This window comes from Lampetra planeri, chromosome 3 (assembly GCF_965212315.1).
Source record: "Lampetra planeri chromosome 3, kcLamPlan1.2.h2, whole genome shotgun sequence".
Taxonomy (NCBI): Eukaryota; Metazoa; Chordata; class Hyperoartia; order Petromyzontiformes; family Petromyzontidae; genus Lampetra; species Lampetra planeri.
In genome coordinates, this window is record NC_136109.1 from 9,190,711 (window position 1) to 9,210,802 (window position 20,092).

Genomic DNA, 20,092 nt, shown 5'->3' on the forward strand with positions numbered 1-20,092 from the left:
ACCTATTCCCTATTTATCGGCTATTATCCTACCTCACCTCCCCACTCACTGTTTGGCGCCCGCGGAGGTTCGCTGCTCTCTGCGCTAACAGCGTACCTCGATACGTCGCACGGACGTCCGGGTCGCTGGCTGCAGCTGCTGCTGGTCCGCTGGCCTGGAGAGAAGCGTCCCCTTCCCCCTTGCGCCCCCCTATTTATTCTCCCTACCTCAAAGGGATGCTGCGCTGAACAATGGGCTCGTGCACCTCGAGCCCGCGCACGGCGGTTCCGGGCGCTTTTGATCTGCTAAACAGTGAGCGCGTAAATCCTAATCAATCCCTTTCTCACGCAGGCCCCCATCATCGAGGTTCATGCGGCGGCGTCCATTACAAAGGTGCGCCGTGGGAATTGGTGCACGGCTGCCCGCGTGCCCCCGCTCTCCAGGTTATTCATACTAATAGCCGTATTCTTTAACTCCCCTAATAATGGTGCCTGCGTGCCCGAGCGTAATTACGTCGTCCCTCCGCTGCCTGTGCGGGGGTGCCTGATTATGCGTTCAGATGCGCTGCGTGTTTTCTAACGATGCTCCTCCATCACAATGCTTATTCCCTCTGCCTGCCCCGTCGATACTTGCGTGTGTGGGGGGAAATGCGCCTCAACCGCGGTGGCCGAATGCCCCACGCCGCGACCACACCATATTAAGGCCGGCCGCAGCGCCGCGGTGCCACGTAGCACGGGGGAGGTCATCCAATTCCCTGATCGCCGGAAACCGTGAGAGTTATTCCCGATAAGGGTTTCTCGGATAAAAACCGGTCGATCAGGTGACCTTCCCTTCCAGCTCTATGGGGGGGGGGGGGGGAATGCGTGCGGGTGTGTGCTTATGTGGGGGGGGTGATGGGGGGCAGTGCGGTGGGGGAAGCCGGGCGGCTCCCTGGCTCGGCAGAGCGGCCCCGTCGCTGTGGCACCACAATACAAATGTTGTGGTTAATACAGACATGATTCATTGTAAAAAGGTTTCAGTTTGATGTTTTAACATCTTAACACAACATTTTTTGTTGCCAGAAAAAAAGGGGAAAACATATTATCATTATTTAATTTATTTATTTTCCACCTATGTGACTTTACCGAAAGAACCAAGAAGATGAATCCCTGCAGTCACGAAAGCTTTAAAATAAAAATAGAACAATTAAGTTAAATAAATAAAGTTAAAATAACCATGCAAAATAAAACAATCACAATAACAAAGCAATAAGCAACTTCGAAAATCGCAAAAAATCGCAGCCTTTGCGATTCGCCAATCGCGTTCGTCTCAAATTGCGAGTAATCGATTTCAAATCGATCAATCAATCGTTCAGAGCCACCCCATCGCTGCGTGACCGCGGACCCTAAGCCTCCGAATCTGCAGCCAGCCGCCTTCGAAGCGTGCCCCACGGCGCACGCTGCGACGACTTTCTTGTCACCGAGGTTTGTACCGTGTTGGAATCCTCCACCCCCCTCCCCCTCTTATTCTTTGCTCTCTCCACTGCTCGATGGGTGTCTGGATATCTGCCTCGGGTCGTTGTTGTCGTCGTTGTTGTGGTTGTTGTTGTTTAAAAGTTTCCCTTTGAAACTATTCAGGGGTGTGCAGTAGGAATGACTGTGTGTGTGTGGATGGTGGGGGAGCGGTGGTGCAGCGGTTAGCGCTAATCGAACCCAGCGACCCGGGTTCGATTCCCGCTCACGGACAACACCGTTGACGATTATTTGGAACCGGTCCTGGGCCACCCCTAGGTCGACTCAGCCTGAAATGAGTACCTGTGCGGTGTGTAAACATCGCCACTGGGGAGACAAAGGCGGTCGGGCGTGGTGCTGGCCACCCACCCCCTCGTGTGCCGTTCCGGCCTTAATAGGAGCTCGCTAACAGCACTTGCCCCTACAGTCTGTTAAGGCTATACGGGGGATCTTTGTTCTTGTTGTGTGGCTGGTGGGGAGCGGTGGTGCAGCGGTTAGCGCTAATCGAACCCAGCGACCCGGGTTCGATTCCCGTTCACGGCCAACAACACCGTTGACGATTATTTGAACCGGTCCTGGGCCACCCCTAGGTCGACTCAGCCTGAAATGAGTACCTGGTGCCATGTGTGTAAACATTGCTACTGGGGAGACAAAGGCGGTCGGGCGTGGTGCTGGCCATCCCACCCCACCCACCTCGTGTGCCGTGCCGGCCTTAATAGGTGCTCGCTAACAGCACTTGCCCCTACAGTCTGTTAAAGCTACACGGGGGATCTTTGTCTTTGTGTGTGGCTAAAATGTTGATGACTTTAAAGGCTTTCGCGACTGCGAGAATTCGTGTTATTTTGGGGGTCTTTCGATACAAAGCCACGTGGTTAAAAACTAAATAATAATCAAAATAAGATCAATAATATCACGACGTATCGATCGCGACACAAGCGATCGTATTCGGGTGGAGAAAAATACGATTTTTTATGATTTATTTTTTATGATTTTTTTTCCTAAGTAGCTTTACCTAAAGACCCAAAGAATATAAAATTATCTTCTTGGTTCTTTCGGTAAAGTCACGTAGAATGGAAATAATAAAATAATACAAATATTAAACATAATAAAATAATGTTTTATTTTTATTATTTTATTATCGTGACTTTACCGAAAGAACCAAGAAGATGAATCCCTGCAGTCACGAAATCTTTACATCGAAATATAAAATTAGTAATGTACAGACACACACACAGAGGAGTGGGGGGCCCTTCTTTATCCACACAATTGCTTAATGACTTGCTACTGGGGGGGTTGTTTTTGACCATACTTCACCACGCCGGTCACTGCTGTTTGGCGACGCTGTTGTATGCGAGTTTGCGTCGTTTTAACTCGAGTTTTTATTATTTTTTAAAGACACAAACAACAACAACAACACATCTCCCCCCCTCTCCCCTGCGTGGCACTGGCCACTAATGTTATCCGTGAGAATGCTGGGGGGGCTGGGGGGGCTGGAGAGTTGCCACAGCCGCTTGCCACCGTCTCGGTCTTCATCTCTTCAGAGGTCAGGGGTCGTGGTGACACCCGCAGCGCTGCGAGAGAAGTTGACCTCTTGAACTATTTGTCGTGTTTTAGTTCAATTTTTGTTGTTTTAGTTTTTGACCAGGCGGTGACCCCCACTGAGCTGCCATCGATATGCGGCTCTTTCTTTCCTTCCTTTTTTCCTTCCCCTTTTCCTTCTTCATTCCTTCCTTTCTTCCTTCCTTTCATATTTTTTACTCCATTTTTTCTTCCTTCCTTCATGCTTCCTACTTTTCCTTCCTTTTTTCTTCCTTCCTTTTTTCCCCTTCATTTTTTCCTTCATTCTTTCTTCATTCATTTTTCCTAAATTTTTTCCTCCTTTTTTCCTTATTTCTCTCCTTCCTTTCCTTCCTTTCTTCTTTTTTCTCCCTTCTTCCTACCTTTCCTTCCTTTTTTCTTCCTTTCTTTTTTCCTTCTTCCTTCCATTCTTCCTTCCTTTCTTCATTTTTTCCTTCCTTTCTTCCTTCCTTCCTTCTGCTGCTTACCAGAAGCGAGCTGGCCACCATCCCACGTGAGCATGGAAGCCCACAACCTCCTTGACTCTTGTGGTCGTCGTCGTCGTTTTTATTTTCTCGTGCGTTCGTTCGTCGCGGGCGGCCAAAGTGACAACTCTGGAAACGCCGCGGTGTCGATTTGTAAACGTGGGGGGCGGGGGGCGGGGGGCGGGGGGTAGAGAAAAGTCAGAGGACCCGGAGACAAAATCCACGCGACCACGGGGAGAGAGAGCGAGAGACGCCTCCTGTACACCAGGCGAGGTAGTCAACATCCCATCATTGTGATGATGATGATGAGAGACACGCAAACTCCAAATATACACCAGCAGGCATCGTCAGGCTCGTGATCGAACCCTGACGACATCTCCTGTACACCAGGCGAGGTAGTCAACATCCCATCATTGTGATGATGAAAGAGACACCGCAAACTCCAAATCTACAGCGGCAGGCGTCGTCAGGGCTCAGGATTGAACCCACAGACCTCCTGTACACCAGGCGAGGTAGTTAACATCTCGTCATTGTGATGATGAGAGAGAGACACGCAAACTCCAACTCTACAGCAGCAGCAGGCATCGTCAGGGTCGTGATCGAACCCACGACACCTCCTGTATACCAGGCGAGGTAGTTAACATCTCATCATTGTGATGATGATGATGAGAGAGAGACACTCAAACTCCAAATATACTGCAGCAGGCATCGTCAGGGATTGGGATCGAACCCACGACCTCCTGTATACCAGGCGAGGTAGTCAACATCTCATCATTGTGATGATGATGAGAGAGAGACACGCAAACTCCAAATCTACAGCAGCAGCAGGCATCGTCAGGGGTCAGGATTGAACCTACAGACCTCCTGTATACCAGGCGAGGTAGTCAACATCCCATGATTGTGATGATGATGATGATGAGAGAGAGACACCGCAAACTCCAAATCTACTGCAGCAGCAGGCATCGTCAGGGTCGTGATCTAACCCACGACCTCCTGTATACCAGGCGAGGTAGTCAACATCTCATCATAGTGATGATGATGATGAGAGAGAGACACCGCAAACTCTAAATATACAGCAGCAGGCATCGTCAGGGTCGTGATCGAACACACGACCTCCTGTATACCAGGCGAGGTAGTCAACATCTCATCATTGTGATGATGAGAGACACGCAAACTCCACATCTACAGCAGCAGACATCGTCAGGGTCGTGATCGAACCCACGACACCTGTATACCAGGCGAGGTAGTCAACATCTCATCATTGTGATGATGATGAGAGAGAGAAACCACAAACTCCAAATATTGGAGGTGCGTGGGGGGATGGACAATGAGCACGTTCTAATGAACTCGTATCGTGTAAACATCGCCACCGGGGAGACAAAGGCGGCCGGGCGTGGTGCTGGCCACCCACCCCCCTCGTGTGTCACAGGGCCGGCCTTCATAGGTGCTCGCTAACAGCACTTGCCCCTGCAGTTTGTTAGAGGCTATATGGGGGATCTTTGCCTTCGTAGACTAATGTGCAGTTTATTGTGTTCACTGTGTAATGTGAGGATATACCCGGGTTGCTGACGGATCACAACTTGTCACGATGATTGGCTCTGCCCGTCCTGACCCATAGCCAATGGGGGGAAGCCTATAGGGCGTGGCCCTGACGTAATGGAAAGGTGACAGCTGTTTGTAGAGGATTGGTTCTGCTGGCTTTGGCCACAGCCAATGGGGAGACGAGTCAGGGGCGTGGTCCCGGGAGCCTACGGTGGAGTCTGGAATATTCCACGGAGGCTAACCAGGATTGGTGGAAACGTACCACGTGACCCGGGTATTAAATAGGGGTGGAGACGAACGACACGTGGTCAGAACTGGAACGAACGGAGGGTAAGGCCACGTGGCCGCGCGTGTCTCTCTCTCTCTATCCCTCTCACGCTGTCTGTCAGCATCGTGAAGGAGTGTTGTAAAAGAAAGACAAATAAAGACCGGATTCCAGAAGTCGCTTCCACGTATTTTATTACAACTGTAACGTAGACTACCGTATTTTCCCGCATATAACGCGCGGGGTACACCACTTTTTACAAACAAAACAAGACCCTGCGGTTTAACACGTAGCAGGCTTTTGCGACCAATATTATTCATAATCAACGTTCTTGGGTTTAGATCGCGTTCTTTATAAATGTGTCGTAACCCTCCACCACCCGACATGGCCAATCAGCAAAAAAGTGTCACGTTGACAAAAGACAAATAGTTCACTGCTTTAGCCCCACCGGTGTGATGAAGCGTGAAACCACAACATTTACAATTTTTGAGTAGCACGACGTTTTGCTGGTAATTACATCCAGCATCATCGGGCAATTCGCCAAAATGGTGACACTTTTTTACTGATTGGCCGTGTCGGGTGGTGGAGGGTTACGACACAGTGGTAGTAGGTTTTTATACCCTTTAAACTGGTACAAAAACTGACACCGTTATACAAGGCATCATGTTTGCAATAACCACAACACAAGCAGTCAAAATGCAAACAAAAAGAAACAACTCTGATAATGGTAATGATATGCACTTTCCTTGAAGTTGATTGGTCCACACCCGAGACAGCTTTTCTTAGAGCCTAGTCTCCATTGGTGTTGGACCAGATGATGCCAAAAGGCGTACAACTCAAAGACAGCGCACTATCAGAGTATTGAGAGCTCGGGGTAAGCATTTACACTATGAGACACCTCCTTTACCAGTGGCAAAATATAGTAGTAGGTTTTTACCCTTTAAACTGGTACATTTATAAATAACGCGATCTAAACCCAAAAACATTGATTGTGAATAAGACCCTGCGGGGTATATGGAGGTACGGGCTATGCCAACAATATTTGACACATGTGACATGTCATAACTCGTTTAATGTTTTCATGGTGGTACTATCCACTATGCAACACTTACCTTTGACTAAAGCACTGCTGAATAAACCATTCGCACGAAAATGTCACGTGTTATCACGTTTTAAATTAATTGTTTGCACAATTAAACAGTTTACCGGCTACGAGAGAGGTGGTGGGGGGTTGGGGGCGAGGCAACGGCGTTACCGTAGTGCCGCTATTATCTGCACAGCGCGCAATCTACCAGTGAAATTTCGATTTAAAGCTTTCGTGACTGCAGGGATTCATCTTCTTGGTTCTTTCGGTAAAGGACGGCTGCTTGCTTGCGTTGTGCCCGAAACGTCGTGAGATTTCTATTTTATTATGTTTTATTTTTTTATTTTATTATTTCCCTTCCACGTGACTTTACCGAAAGAACCAAGAAGAAGAATCTACCAGTGCTAACAGGTCCCTGCGGGGTGGGCTGGTAGGAACGAATAACCAAAGATTATAAACATAATGTATTATTACACTTATTTAGCCAGGAAAGCCTCACTGAGTGTAAAGGCTTTTGTAGGGTCCTGCCAAGTGTTTGCAGTAGGGGGCGATGTTGCTACACCTAATCGGACGATACGAAGGGAGAGTTTGAGGCCTAGTTCTAGGCTTTAGGCCTAGCTGTAGGCTTTAGGCCGCTGTGAGTTAATTTTTAATTTAAATGTTTTAATTATTAATGTAAAAGCTTTAAATGTAAATGTTTCTATTTAAAAAAAACATCAGGGAATGTCACAGTGTTAAGCATTAACTCCCTTTCACACACACGGGGGTACGATACGAAGGGAGAGTTTGAGGCCTAGTTCTAGGCTTTAGGCCTAGCTGTAGGCTTTAGGCCGCTGTGAGTTAATTTTTAATTTAAATGTTTTAATTAAAAGCTATCTCAGGGAATTATAAGGGAATGTTACACTTGTTTAGCCAGGAAAGCGTCACTGAGTCTAAAGGTTTTTGTAGGGTCCTGCCAAGTGTTTGCAGTAGGGGACGATGTTGCTACACGGACGGACGGACGGACGATATAATCTATTGTAGGCTGGTTCACTTCGTTCCTACCAGTAAAACTACTTACTTATCTACCAGTTATGTCTTACTTATTTATTGGATATTTACTTTTGTTACTTATTTGCTGTTTTCAGTTCACTCGTGTCCGGTTTGTTTCTTTTCTTTGTGCACGTTATGATTTTAATCTTTACAATTGATAGTGTGATGTACTACAAATGTAGACTTCGTATTAATACGATGGAATTAAGCTGCGGTAACGCCGTTAAATATTCGAATGCATGCGGGGTATATGGAGGTGCGGGTTATCTGAAATTTGTTTTACAGAAAACGCTATTTTTTTCAGGGTATATGCTTCTACGGGCTATATGCGTATGCGGGTTATATATGCGGGGAAATAGGTAGATTAGTGTGCACCCTTAATGTAGACTCGAGTGCAGTGTATGCGTGTACTGCGTGCACTGTATAGTAAACTACTGCGTAGTGTGTACAGTGTTGTGACATGTAATATGTAGCGTGTACTGTATGCACTGTATAGTAAACTGGTGTGTAGTGTGTACAGTGTTGTGAAGTGTAATGTGTAGCGTGTACTGTATGCACTGTATTGTAAACTGGTGCGTAGTGTGTACAGTGTTGTGAAGTGTAATGTGTAGCATGTACTGTATGTACTGTATTGTAAATTGGTGCGTAGTGTGTACAGTGTTGTGAAGTGTAATGTGTAGCGTGTACTGTATGCACTGTATAGTAAACTGCTGCGTAGTGTGTACAGTGTTGTGAATTGTAATGTGTAGCGTGTACTGTATGCACTGTATTGTAAACGGCTGCGTAGTGTGTACAGTGTTGTGAATTGTAGTGTGTAGTGTAGGCATGTCTTCTAGCCTGTGGGCCAGGGTTTAATTTCATCTTTTGCTGCCAAAGCATTTCAGTCCTCTAGATTGCATCGTTGTTGTAGTACAGAGTTAGACTGATGGCCTTAATCTAAGTTGTCTTGTGGTTGTTGTTGTTGTTTGACTTGCATCCCACTGGGATATTTGCACAGCGTTGGTGTACGGTGCTTTTTATGAAATATTTTGCTGCCTTTTCTTGGATTTTCTGTTTGCACTCAGTCGCACAGTCACTTTAAGATGTTTTTTTGTTCATGTTTTGTGTTTTTTGTTTGTTGCCGTTGCACCCGATTGAAGAGCCGAATGGCTCACAGGGCTATACCGAATACATGAACTTGAACTTGAATCGTCAGTGCTGGATGAGGAGGAATCAATCGCGCGCCGCTCGCTTTCATCGCCGCGTGGGCCTGTCGCCCACATTTGGCCACATTCGTCGCCACTTTACAGTTTAACGTCGTGTTTTGAATTCTCATTTCACAGTCGAGTGTTTAAGCCTTTTGATCGCCGTGCAGCGATTTTGCTTCGGCGAAATGTATTTAGTGTATTCAGGATCGGGATTAGTATTTGGTCACACTTCAGTGCGACTTTGTCTGAAGACATGTGACGTGAATCCAACCCATGTAGATATTTAATGACTCTACACGCTCTCTCTCTCGCTCTACCCATCACCACCAGCATGGCGTGCGCGGTGTCCGCCCCGGTGCCGCCGGAGCCGATGGACGACTTCCCGGCGTGGCTGGAGGCGCAGGGCGTGAACGAGGAGGTGGCCCGGGCCATGGACTCGGAGCTGGGCATCCGGGACTACGGGGTCCTGCGCGCCTGCGTCGGGGACGGCCTCGTGCGTGCCGAGCTGCTGGCCGCGGCGCGCGACCGCCTGCCCTTCGGCTTCTACGCCGTGCTGCGGCAGGTGGTGAAGGCCCTGCGGGGCGACGGGCACCACCACGACGATGCGGCCGCCTACCCTAGCGACATGACGCTGGGAGGGCTGGTGGACGTGCTGCTCGCTCTGTTCAGCGGCCTGAGCCGGGAGCTACTGCTGTCCGCGCGGAGGCTGGGAGCCATTGACGGACAAGGGAGCGGCGATGGTGGTTCGAGCCCACTCGGTGCAGAGATGGAACATGAGGACCTGATCGCTGATGAAGAAAAGCTCGCCGCAGGGGATGGTAACAAAAATATTTATTGGAATTTTGATTGCAGCAGTCTTCTAGTGGGCTTTGTGATACTTTGGCCCCTGCCATAATGTGGAATGTAAATTAAACTAAACAATTTTTTTATTTTACCAGGTAAGGCCCACTGAGCTACATAGCTCTTTTTCAGAAGCGACCTGGCCACAAATGATTGCTCAACCCAGTGGAAATGTACAGCAGCCAAATACCCTAAATGCATGTTTCTAAATGTGGAGGTGAAAAACCGGAGGACCCGGAGAAAAATCCACGAGGAAGATCCGCAAACTCCAAATATACAGCAGCAGCAGGCGTCACGGTCGGGATTGAACCCACGACCTCCTGTATGCCAGGCGAGGTAGTTAACATCTCTCCTCCTGGCTCATGGCAAACCAACAGAGACTGAGCACCATCCCTTAGTCCATTGTCCGTCTCTTACTCTACACAGAGAGGCAACTAATGATCTAATGCTGTACTGCCCTCAGCAGCAGAGGTCGCAACCGGGTACCCGATACCCGTACCCTACCCGATACACGGCTACCCATTTGCGACCCTGGTGCGGCCGGGTACGGGTAGACCGTGAGTCACTGGTGAGTCACCGTTTGTCACTCATTTCCCAACGTCTTGTCTCTTCTCACAATTCAAGTTCCTAGAATCAACCCACCCGTGCCTGCAACATGGCTTCATCCCAGAGGTCGCAATCGGGTACCCGATACCCGTACCCTACCCGTACCCGGCCGGGTACGGGTAGGGTACGGGTACGGCTGGGTACGGGTACGGGTACCCGTTTGCGACCCTGGTGCGGCCGGGTACGGGTAAGGAATCAAAATCCGTTTGCGACCTCTGCTCAGCAGGCAACCTTGTGCCCTGTGCTCAAGGACACGTGGCATTCGTACGCAGTTTCCCATCCCAGCGCTGACCAGACTCAACTCGGCTTCCAAAATTTGACGAGATGGGGTGGTGTTCGTGTCGATTTTGTCTCCTGTGCACAACATTCAGCCCTGCGGTTTGCCTCTGCCCTGGTAGATCGCGCTGTCAAACGTACCGACGTGTACCAGGAGCCGGATAAAGAAGCGACGTTGGATTCAAGGGAGCCTTGCGGTAAGGGTCCTTTGCCACGGTTGCCTTGAATGCTGCGATGTAACTGTGGATTTGAAGCTTTCGCGACTGCAGGGATTCACATTCTTGGTTCTTTCGGTAAAGTCACGTAGAAGGGAAATAGTAAAATAATAATAAAAATTCAAAATAACAAATTTTGCTGCGGTTTTCACACCTGATTATGATGACGATTGCTTGTGTTGCAATCGAAACGTCGTGAGAATTGTAATTGTTTTATTTTTATTCTTTTATTATTTTCCTTCTACGTGATTTTACCGAAAGAGGGTGGGGCTGGGAGGGGAGGGTGGGGAGGGCCTGGTGGGGAGGGTGTTGAGGGGCTGGGTGGGGAGGGTGGGGCTGGGTGGGGGGTGGGAGGAGTGGGGCTGGGTGGGGAGGGGCTGGTCACCCCGTGGTGCCCTTATAAAACTCAACGTTTAACCTACTCACGCCGGCTTGTGCCCGCCCTCACAGTCGGCCATATTTGCGGAATACACCACGCCGCCGTTGACCCTGCAGGCCATTGACCGAGCAACCCAACGTTCCTACCAGCTCCCTCCGCAGGAATGTGTTTGTCATCCGTATGACATAAGTATACACAGTTTGCAGTCGATACAACATTGGGAAGTCGGTTAAAATCGAGTTACAAAATTTGACGATACGACGACAACAACAACGGCCGGCGTGAGTTAAATCAAAGCGTGTAACAAGTATAACCCGTAAAAACAAAGTTTTTTACTATAAATCCTTTATATGCGTGGCGGCTAGAGTCCTCTCGTCCTCTGGCTTGAGATGGCTGCCACCTATGGGTCAGATGATTGCATTGCACCATTAAGCAATTGGTAATGAAATATAATATTTTTGCCCTAAAAAGTGTAAAATTTTGAAAAAAACATTTTCACGAACATTAATTGTCACGCACAACGAGTCTGTGTGCAAAATGTCAGCTCGATTGGATCACGGGAAAGTGGGTTAAAAAACGACCGAAAGATTTGCACGGTCCTAAGCGAGCAAGCGAGCGAACTTAACATAAAGGATTTAAAAACCACGCGACCTCCGGGGAGAGAGAACGCGACCTCCTCCTACCCTGAGAGGTAGTTAACGTCTCGCCGCTGCGCTGCCCTGCAGACGACGGAGGAGGAGACACCCACACGTGGCACGGGGTGAAGATGGAGACCTGCGACGGTGAGTCAAGCACTTTGCTCACCGCGCCTCCGTTCGTCTCCCGAGCGTTTCCGTGTCCCGTTTTCCCGCTGTGCGTCTCTATCCACGTCTTTACATTTCTTTCCCCGCCCCCCCCCCCCCCCTGCATCTCTGTACGCTCCCCACTGGGTACTCAATGTGTCTCTCGTCTCTTTCTCCACGTCTCCGTTCCTTTCTCTGGAGCCATTTTTCCCTCCGCTGCACAGCGGCCTAACTTAGTGTGGGAATAAGCTCTGGCTTAAAGAACCTGCTGCCTGTGTATGGCCACGTGGACGTCGACTTAGGCATCTACGTCCAGAGTACAGTGAAACCTTGGATTGCGAGTAACTTGGTCTGCGAGTGTTTTGCAAGACGAGCAAACATTTTAAGTAAATATTAATTTGATCAACGAGCGAGGTCTTGCAATACGAGCAGTACGTGTTTACGCTTTGTCTGTCGAGCGTCACGTGATCACAACTTATATACGAGTTACTTTGGATTACAAAGACGTTTCCGGAACGAATTATGCTCGCAATCCAAGGTTTTACAGTACTTCACTTTTCGCGAGATTCACCCTGTTGAGAATTCTAAACGTGAGCACAAACCGACGTCATCGGATCGGATGATTAGCAATGACAAACATTCCCCTTATGTTTCGATTTAAAGCTTTCGTGACTGCAGGGATTCATCTTCTTGGTTCTTTCGGTAAAGTCACGTAGAAGGGAAATAATAAAATAATAAAAACAAAACATAATAAAATAATTCTCACGACGTTTCGGCCACAACGCAAGCAGCCGTCCTCAGGTGAAGAAATTATTATTTTGTTATTTTATTACTTCCCTTCTACGTGACTTTACCGAAAGAACCAAGAAGATGATTCCCCTTATGTTGGTTATCGCACCAATCTATCGTGAAAGGCACATGCCCCACCCGTTCCAAACTGCTCGCATGGTGCGACGAGAATCAGAAAAACCACATGTCCTCAGTGAATTACAGATCTCGCTGAAACTGTGCGTGTACTTGGAAACATGTCCTAACTCGCCACGGTGGCTAGGAGATGTTAACTACCTCGCCTGGTATGCAGGAGGTCGTGGATTTGATCCCGACCCTGACGCCCGCTGCTGTATATTTGGAGTTTGCATGTTCTCCCTGTGGTTGCGTGGAATCTTTCTCCGGATCCTCCGCTTTTTTCCGCTACACATTTTAGAAACATCCGTTTGGAAGTATTTGGCTGCTATACATTTCCACGTGATTAGCCACTCCGATGAGCTACCGTTAGTGGCCGGGTCGCGTCTGACAAAGAGCCGCATAGCTCGCTGGGCCTTACCTGGTACGGCCTACCTCCGTTAAGTAAATCCGCGGTCCGGCCGAAAACATGCGTTGGGTGAAACCGCGTTGCCGCGCGCGGTGTGCCAATTCAAGTGCCGCCCTCTTGTGTCGATTCCAACCGCAGAAATCCCGTGGACGGTGCCAGGAGACAACAATTTGAGCAACCACGGGGCAGCCTGGGAGGAGATCATCGTGGGAGGGACGGCGCCCATCAGCCCGGCACAACGTGCAGGTAAGAAAGGGGAGGTTGAGGCGGGAGATGGTGAATTTTCCAGGAGTGGGTTGACTTCTTCTTTCGTACGGCTTCACAACAGCAGATTAAAGGTCTTCTTGGTTCTTTCGGGTAAAGTCACGTAGAATGGAAATAATAAAATTACAACATAATTAAATAATACAAAAAATAAGACAGAGTGTCTGTTTTCTCGACAGACCTGCTCTCCACCTGAGGACGGCTGCTTGCGTTGTGGCCGAAACGTCGTGAGAATTATTTTATTATGTTGAATTTTTATTATTTTATTATTTCCATTCTACGTGACTTTACCCAAAGAACCAATGGAAATAATAAAATAATAAAAATAAAACTTTTATTTTTATTATTTTATTACTTCCCTTCTACGTGACTTTACCGAAAGAACCAAGAAGATGAATCCCTGCAGTCACGAAAGCTTTAAATCGAAATCAGATTAAAGGTGTCATTTTTTTAATGTGTTAGCCACTCGTTTGCTTCGAAGCAGAGAGTTAGTTGATCTCACCCATTCCTCCCTTGAAGGGGCGGAGGCAGCGGCTGGTGTTTGCAGTGCGCTCGAGGGTTTGGGATTGGTGCCCGCACTTGCAAGGCCCGCGAGCGCGGCCACGAAGAGATTGTCGAGAAGGGAACGTAGTACTAATAGGGGTTTTTCCCCTTTTTTCTGGCAACAAAACTGACACCTTTTGCAAGGAACCATGCTTACATTAACCACAATACTTGCAGTCAAATGCAAACAAAAAACAATACTCTGATAATGTATGCATTGTCTTTGTGTTTTGTTTGAGATTTGACTGCAAGTATTGTGGTTAATGTAAGCATGATTCCTTGCAAAAGGTGTCAGTTTTGTTGCCGGGAAAAAAAGGGAAAAACCCTATCAGTATATTTTGGTGCTGGCAAAGGAGGTCCCAAGGGAACGTGGATCGTCAAAGACGCGGCAGGTCCTGGCCGTGCGGCTCCTCACGCGCTCGTCATAATAAGGACGCGGCTAAACATCCCGACCCCTACAGCGCCTGACAGGCAATCTACCCACCCGGGTAACTAACAAGGCTCAAACTCGGCCTTTCCCTCCGATGTCTCATTACTTTTGCAGGCAGTTGCGTCGGTAAGGGCCACTCGGAATTCATCATCCAGGACGTGACCTCGCTGCTTGCGACCGGCAAAGCCCGCTTGCGCGCCAAACGGCGGGCTGGCGATGACGGCGAGGTCACCGGGGAGAATGTGGACGGCCCCCAACCCCCTTGGCAGTGGCAGCAGCAGCAGCAGCAGATGACCAAAGGGACGCTGGACAAAAACATCATTTCCGAGTTCGCCACCCAACCGCCCGCCGAGTCCCAGTACAAACAAGCTCCCTCCGCCACGGCGAGCGGGCTGCACCCGGGGTTACTCCAGCGCGGCGACGACACCACCGCCGCGGATCGACAGCTGGCGCAGCAGCTGCAGCTGCAGCCGGCGCTGTCGTGCGACATCTGCGGGCAGGCTTTCGCGCAGCGCCGCGTCCTGGACGTGCACCGCCTGAGGCACACTGGCGAGAAGCCGCACCGATGCGCCGTGTGCGGGCGCGCCTTCTCGCAGAACTGCAGCCTCAAGCGGCACCAGCGCACGCACACGGGCGAGCGTCCGCACCGATGCGCGGTGTGCGGGCGGGCATTCGCGTTGCCCGGCGACCTCAAGAACCACCAGCGCATCCACACGGGCGAGAAGCCGTACCGCTGCGCGGTGTGCGAGCGCTCCTTCTCGTGGTACTCCAGCCTCAAGATCCACCAGAACACGCACACGCGCGGCCGGCCCTCGTGCTGCAAGGTGTGCGGCCTGGTGTTCGAGGACCAGGCAGACTTCAGGCGACACCAGCAGGCGCACGCGCGAAAGGCGGCGGCGGCGGTGGCGGCGGCGGAGGCCGCGGCGACGACCCTTCTGTGACCTCGGCGACCCTCCTGTGACCTCGGCGACCCCTCTGTGACCTCCACGGAGCGTGGCGGCAGGGCTCCTCGCGTGTGAAGTCGCCGTGAGAACTCGGGGAGGGCTCTGCTTGAAATTCTAGATTTGAAGCTTTCGTGACTGCAAGGATTCGTGCTCTTAGTTCTTTCGGTAAAGTCACGTGGGTAAAAAATTTAATTAAAATTAATAGAAATGAAACGATAAAATCACGACGTTTCGGAGGCAACACAAATCTGTATCAAGTGATACAGATATTTTGCTGTGACAGTTTTACCTGAAGAGGGAAGCTTGCTCTGCTTGAAAAGTTGGCGCGCAATGGCACGTTGCGATTGCCGTCATGTTACCTTGACGATCGACTCTGCGGCGATGTCGTCATGGTCGCCGGTTTGTTTGTTTGTTTCTTGGGGAAACCGCAAAATACAAAATGCTCAGGGGATGCCGTGTAATGGTTACGACACAAGATGCGTATCCGGACGGCATCGGTTACAATTAGAATCTCTCGGCGCGGCGGTTGAAATGGGTAGACGTGGCGATGGCTTGGGCAGGCCTCCAGCCGGCAGTGGGTTGATCATGGCTGATAGCTGCTTTATATATCTTACTTTAAAAGTTCTAACACGCACGGCCTGCCAAGATTCGAGAATATATTTTCACCGATGCGTCGTCGGACACTGCGAGTTGCGGGGTGGGTCGCATTCGCCGCTGAACCTCGCAAACGCGCAAGCAGTCCAGCGTTCATTTTATTTGGAGGCAGAGTTGCTATGATGGCCGTCGCCAAACTGTGCCACACGCCTTCCCACGGCATGGCCTGTTACCGTCGATTCCATGCGGAATCGATTTCGTTCCGATGACATCAACGGAAGAACTGGTGACATACGTGTGCATGTCGTGGGAACGGGACAAGGTTAAGAATCGATTTGAATCGATGCATAGTTACGCGTGTCGGGTCGCAGATAAAAAGATTGTTTAACCCAACTTGTTGCGGACAAGGATAACAAAACGGCACCGAATAAAACAATTTTTATCGCTGCATCCAACGATTTATTTCAGGCCATTACAGAGTCATACAATACCGGAATCTTTTCTTTTTCAACGAATTTATTGCTGTGGTTTTCACACCTGATGACGATTGCTTGTGCTGTTGCAATCGTTAACGTCGCGAGCATTTTATTGTTTTGTTTTATTATTTCCCTTCTACGTGACTTTACACGAAAGAGCCAAGAATATGAATCCAGGAATCCCTCACCAACCGCCGTTTCACATCTGCACGGTATATTGTTTCGTCTACCCAATCGCGGCATGGAAATTTGCGCAAGCAGCGTTAAGGGAATTTCGATTTAAAGCTTTCGTGACTGCAGGGATTCATCTTCTTGGTTCTTTCGGTAAAGTCACGTAGAATGGAAATAATAAAATAATAAAAATAAAACATTTAATAATTCTCACGACGTTTCGGCCACAACAGACCTGTTCTCCACCCAAGGACGGCTGCTTGCGTTGTGGCCGAAACGTCGTGAGAATTATTAAATGTTTTATTTTTATTATTTTATTATTTCCATTCTACGTGACTTTACCGAAAGAACCGAGAAGAAGCGTTAAGGAAGTCGCATGACGCAGATATGAAGTCATTGGTACAAATTTCACCAGGGCGGTGGTTCTCAGCGCCACATGGCGACCGCTGGGCTGCGTAGCCGATCGCCTGCCCGCCCGCCCGCCCGTCAGAGGTCGCAAACGGGTTTTGATTCCTTACCCGTACCCGGCCGCACCAGGATCGCAAATGTGTACCCGTACCCGGCCGGGTACGGGTAGCCATTCCCTACCCGTACCCGTACCCTACCCGAAATGAGTGACAAACGGTTACTCACCAGTGACTCACGGCCTACCCGTACCCGGCCGCACCAGGGTCGCAAACGGCTACACGTACCCGGCCGGGTACGGGTAGCCGGGTATCGGGTATCGGGTACTCAATTGCGACCTCTGGGATGAAGCCATGTTGCAGGCACGGGTGGGTTGATTCTAGGAATTTGAATTGTGAGAAGAGACAAGACGTTGGGAAATGAGTGACAAACGGTGACTCACCAGTGACTCACGGCCTACCCGTACCCGTACCCGGCCGCACCAGGGTCGCAAACGGGTTATCGTACCCGGCCGGGTACGGGTAGCCGGGTATCGGGTAGGGTACGGGTATCGGGTAGGGTACGGGTATCGGGTACCCGGTTGCGACCTCTGCCGCCCGTCTTGCTGTACTGCGATTGTCGCATCTCAACCACAGTCGCGTTCATTCTGCCTTCAATCATGTCACCCCGAAGCGTGCGGCGAGTGGTGAACGTGAGAGAGCATCGGGTCTGTGGCCCCGCAGGAAGAGGAGCATGGTGAGCCGAAAGTTGATGTGATGTTTGTATTTGATTGTTACGTTATTGCGTAATGTACCGGGTTGTTTGTTTTTTTCATTCGGGGTTTAGAGGTCATCAACAGGCAACTTAGGGGGCCGTCCATAAATGACGTCACGCACCTGGGGGGGGGGGGTGGTGGGGGGTTTGAGAAATGTGACGTCACATCAAAATGCGCAACTTGAAATGAATATAGACAACACGTTCTACTTAATTAAATAGACTTTTAATTAATGTTTTATCCTACAACATCAGAGTGCAGCGACACATTAAACACGCACTACAATGACAATAGTTTAAAGCGATTTGAAGCATGTTTTATTTTTTGGCGAGCGGGGGGGGGGGCAGAGCTTTGTGACGTCACATTTGAGGGGGGGGGGGGGGTCAAAAATCGTCCAAAATCGCGTGACGTCATTTATGGACGGCCCCTTATGCCATGGCGAGTCTGACCGTGGTTCCCCTAACCCGCTATTTCTCATAAAAGGATTTTCCTACCGCGCCGTTTTCCAGCAACCTAACCCCGGCGTATGGCGAGGGATTTGCTCGTATGTGACATTGAAACTAGACTGTCTAATTCTAGATTTGAAGCTTTCGTGACTGCAAGGATTCATATTCTTAGGTTTTTTTTCGGTAAAGTCACGTAGGTAAAAAAAATTAAAATTAATAAAAGTAAAATAAAAATAAAAATCGCGACTGAAGCTTGTGTTGCCTCCGAAACGTCGTGATTTTTATTTTATTTTTACTTTCATTCATTTTAATTTTTTTACCTACGTGACTTTACCGAAAAAAACCTAAGAATAGACTGTCTTAACCATGCGTTAATTTTCTCTCCCAACTTCCCTGCGACAATCCAATAAATGACTTCGTCGCAAATTAGGGGTCACGGTTTCCATATATATATAAAAAAAGAAGTTTTATTCTCTTTTAACCTTCCGAGGTGAAAGTAGTTGACGCCTGTGGCTACATGAGGTGCATAACCGCAGTACATTTCAATAAAAAAAGAGAGAGAAACGAACAGCCCTTTTGTCAATCCATTTGCGTATCCCGTGTCCGTCATGGGGTGGATGGGGGCGGCAAGACCGGGTTTAGCAATCACCAGCAATGAAACATGACAGAGGAGTTGTTAGCAAGTAAGGACTTGTCCCTTGCTTTGTATTCGACGCGTGTGCGGCGATGACGCAGCCATCGACCGAGGGTCGAATTCGAACCGTGTTGTGTGATCGGCATCGCGCTCGCTGAAGGTGTTGATGCCTTCAGGGAAGTCGTGTGTCCTGTCTACGCAACTGCGCACAATTCTGAGTCACTTATAACCGCTTTGCCGTTACTTATTGACAATTGTTCACTCAGACTATTGTCCTATCATCTCATAGAGTCCCTGGCACGTAATAATAATATGGGTCTTTCGGTAAAGTCACGTAGATAGGTTCAGAGAAAATAACAAAAAAAACTACGATCGCAACACAAGCTTTTCCTGATGATGAATATGAATTCCTGACAGTCACGAAAGCTTTAAGTTAATTAGTTGCTCGTTCAGTGCACACCGGTTGTGTGTTAGAGAGTAAACCCACAACATTTACAATTAGGGTTACGATGTTTCACTGGTGATCACAACCAGCATCATCAGTCTTCCCGTTTCAGGCAAATTCTTTTTGACACTGATCATAGTACAATTACATTTCGATTTAAAGCTTTCGTGACTGTAGGGATTCATCTTCTTGGTTCTTTCGGTAAAGTCACGTAGAAGGGAAATAATAAAATAATAAAAAATTAAACATAATAAAATCCAATTCTCACGACGTTTCGGCCACAACGCAAGCAGCCGTCCTCAGGTGGAGAACAGGTCTGTCGAGAAGACAGCGTCTGAATGACACACCCCAGGCTTGGAGCGTCTATTTCAGCTGGGATGGAGGGGGGAAGAGCGCCTTGACAAAAGAATTTGCATATCAAGAGACCCATAGACAGACCTGTTCTCCACCTGAGGACGGCTGCTTGCGTTGTGGCCGAAACGTCGTGAGAATTATTTCATCATGTTTTATTTTTATTATTTTATTATTTCCATTCTACATGACTTTACCGAAAGAACCAAGAAGATGAGTACAATTACAATCAAGGTACAGATACACCATCAGTACAAACACATCCCCGTATAGCCTTTACAGACTGCTGGGACAAGTGCTGTTAGCTGGCTGGCACGACACACGAGGGGGTGGGTGGCCAGCACCACGCCCGGCCGCCTTTGTCTCCCCAGTGCTGATGTTTGCACACCGCACGAGTTACACATTTTTCAGGCCGAGTCAATCTACGGGAGGCCCCAGGACCGGTTCAAATATTCGCCACTGTAATCAGTTACGGAGCGGGAATGCAACTCGGGCTTCCGGCTACTGCCAACAGCAGCAGCAGCAGCAGCCACCCATTTGCCACTAAGTGGCGGTGACGTCACCACGGCACCTGTGCCAGGCTAGGTTGCACTTTTGAGGCGCG

The 20,092-nt window shown here is 49.0% G+C and overlaps 1 protein-coding gene across 2 annotated transcripts; it reads left to right on the forward strand.

Annotated features, from left to right (window-relative positions):
- The first annotated feature begins 989 nt into the window (after nucleotides 1-989).
- LOC144717287 (uncharacterized) lies at nucleotides 990-18,152 on the forward strand. 2 transcript variants are annotated; one of them, XM_078592725.1, is made up of 6 exons: nucleotides 990-1,442; nucleotides 8,952-9,439; nucleotides 10,466-10,540; nucleotides 11,663-11,719; nucleotides 13,170-13,277; nucleotides 14,383-18,152. In XM_078592725.1, exons 2-6 carry the CDS (start codon nucleotides 8,953-8,955, stop codon nucleotides 15,207-15,209), a joined length of 1,554 nt encoding a protein of 517 aa, XP_078448851.1. In that variant the 5' UTR covers nucleotides 990-1,442; nucleotide 8,952; the 3' UTR covers nucleotides 15,210-18,152. The 2 variants fall into 2 exon arrangements, with proteins under 2 accessions (XP_078448851.1, XP_078448850.1); XM_078592724.1 differs by lacking the exon at nucleotides 990-1,442 and having other exon boundaries at nucleotides 3,728-9,439.
- Nucleotides 18,153-20,092: the final 1,940 nt, after the last annotated feature.

Excerpts from the sequence above, each read along its gene's own strand:
- LOC144717287 (XM_078592724.1), top strand. The coding sequence starts at position 8,908 with ATGACTCTACACGCTCTCTCTCTCGCTCTACCCATCACCACCAGCATG. Across the intron at positions 9,440-10,465 it reads AAAGCTCGCCGCAGGGGATG|ATCGCGCTGTCAAACGTACC; the intron begins GTAACAAAAATA and ends CTGCCCTGGTAG. Across the intron at positions 13,278-14,382 it reads CAGCCCGGCACAACGTGCAG|GCAGTTGCGTCGGTAAGGGC; the intron begins GTAAGAAAGGGG and ends TTACTTTTGCAG.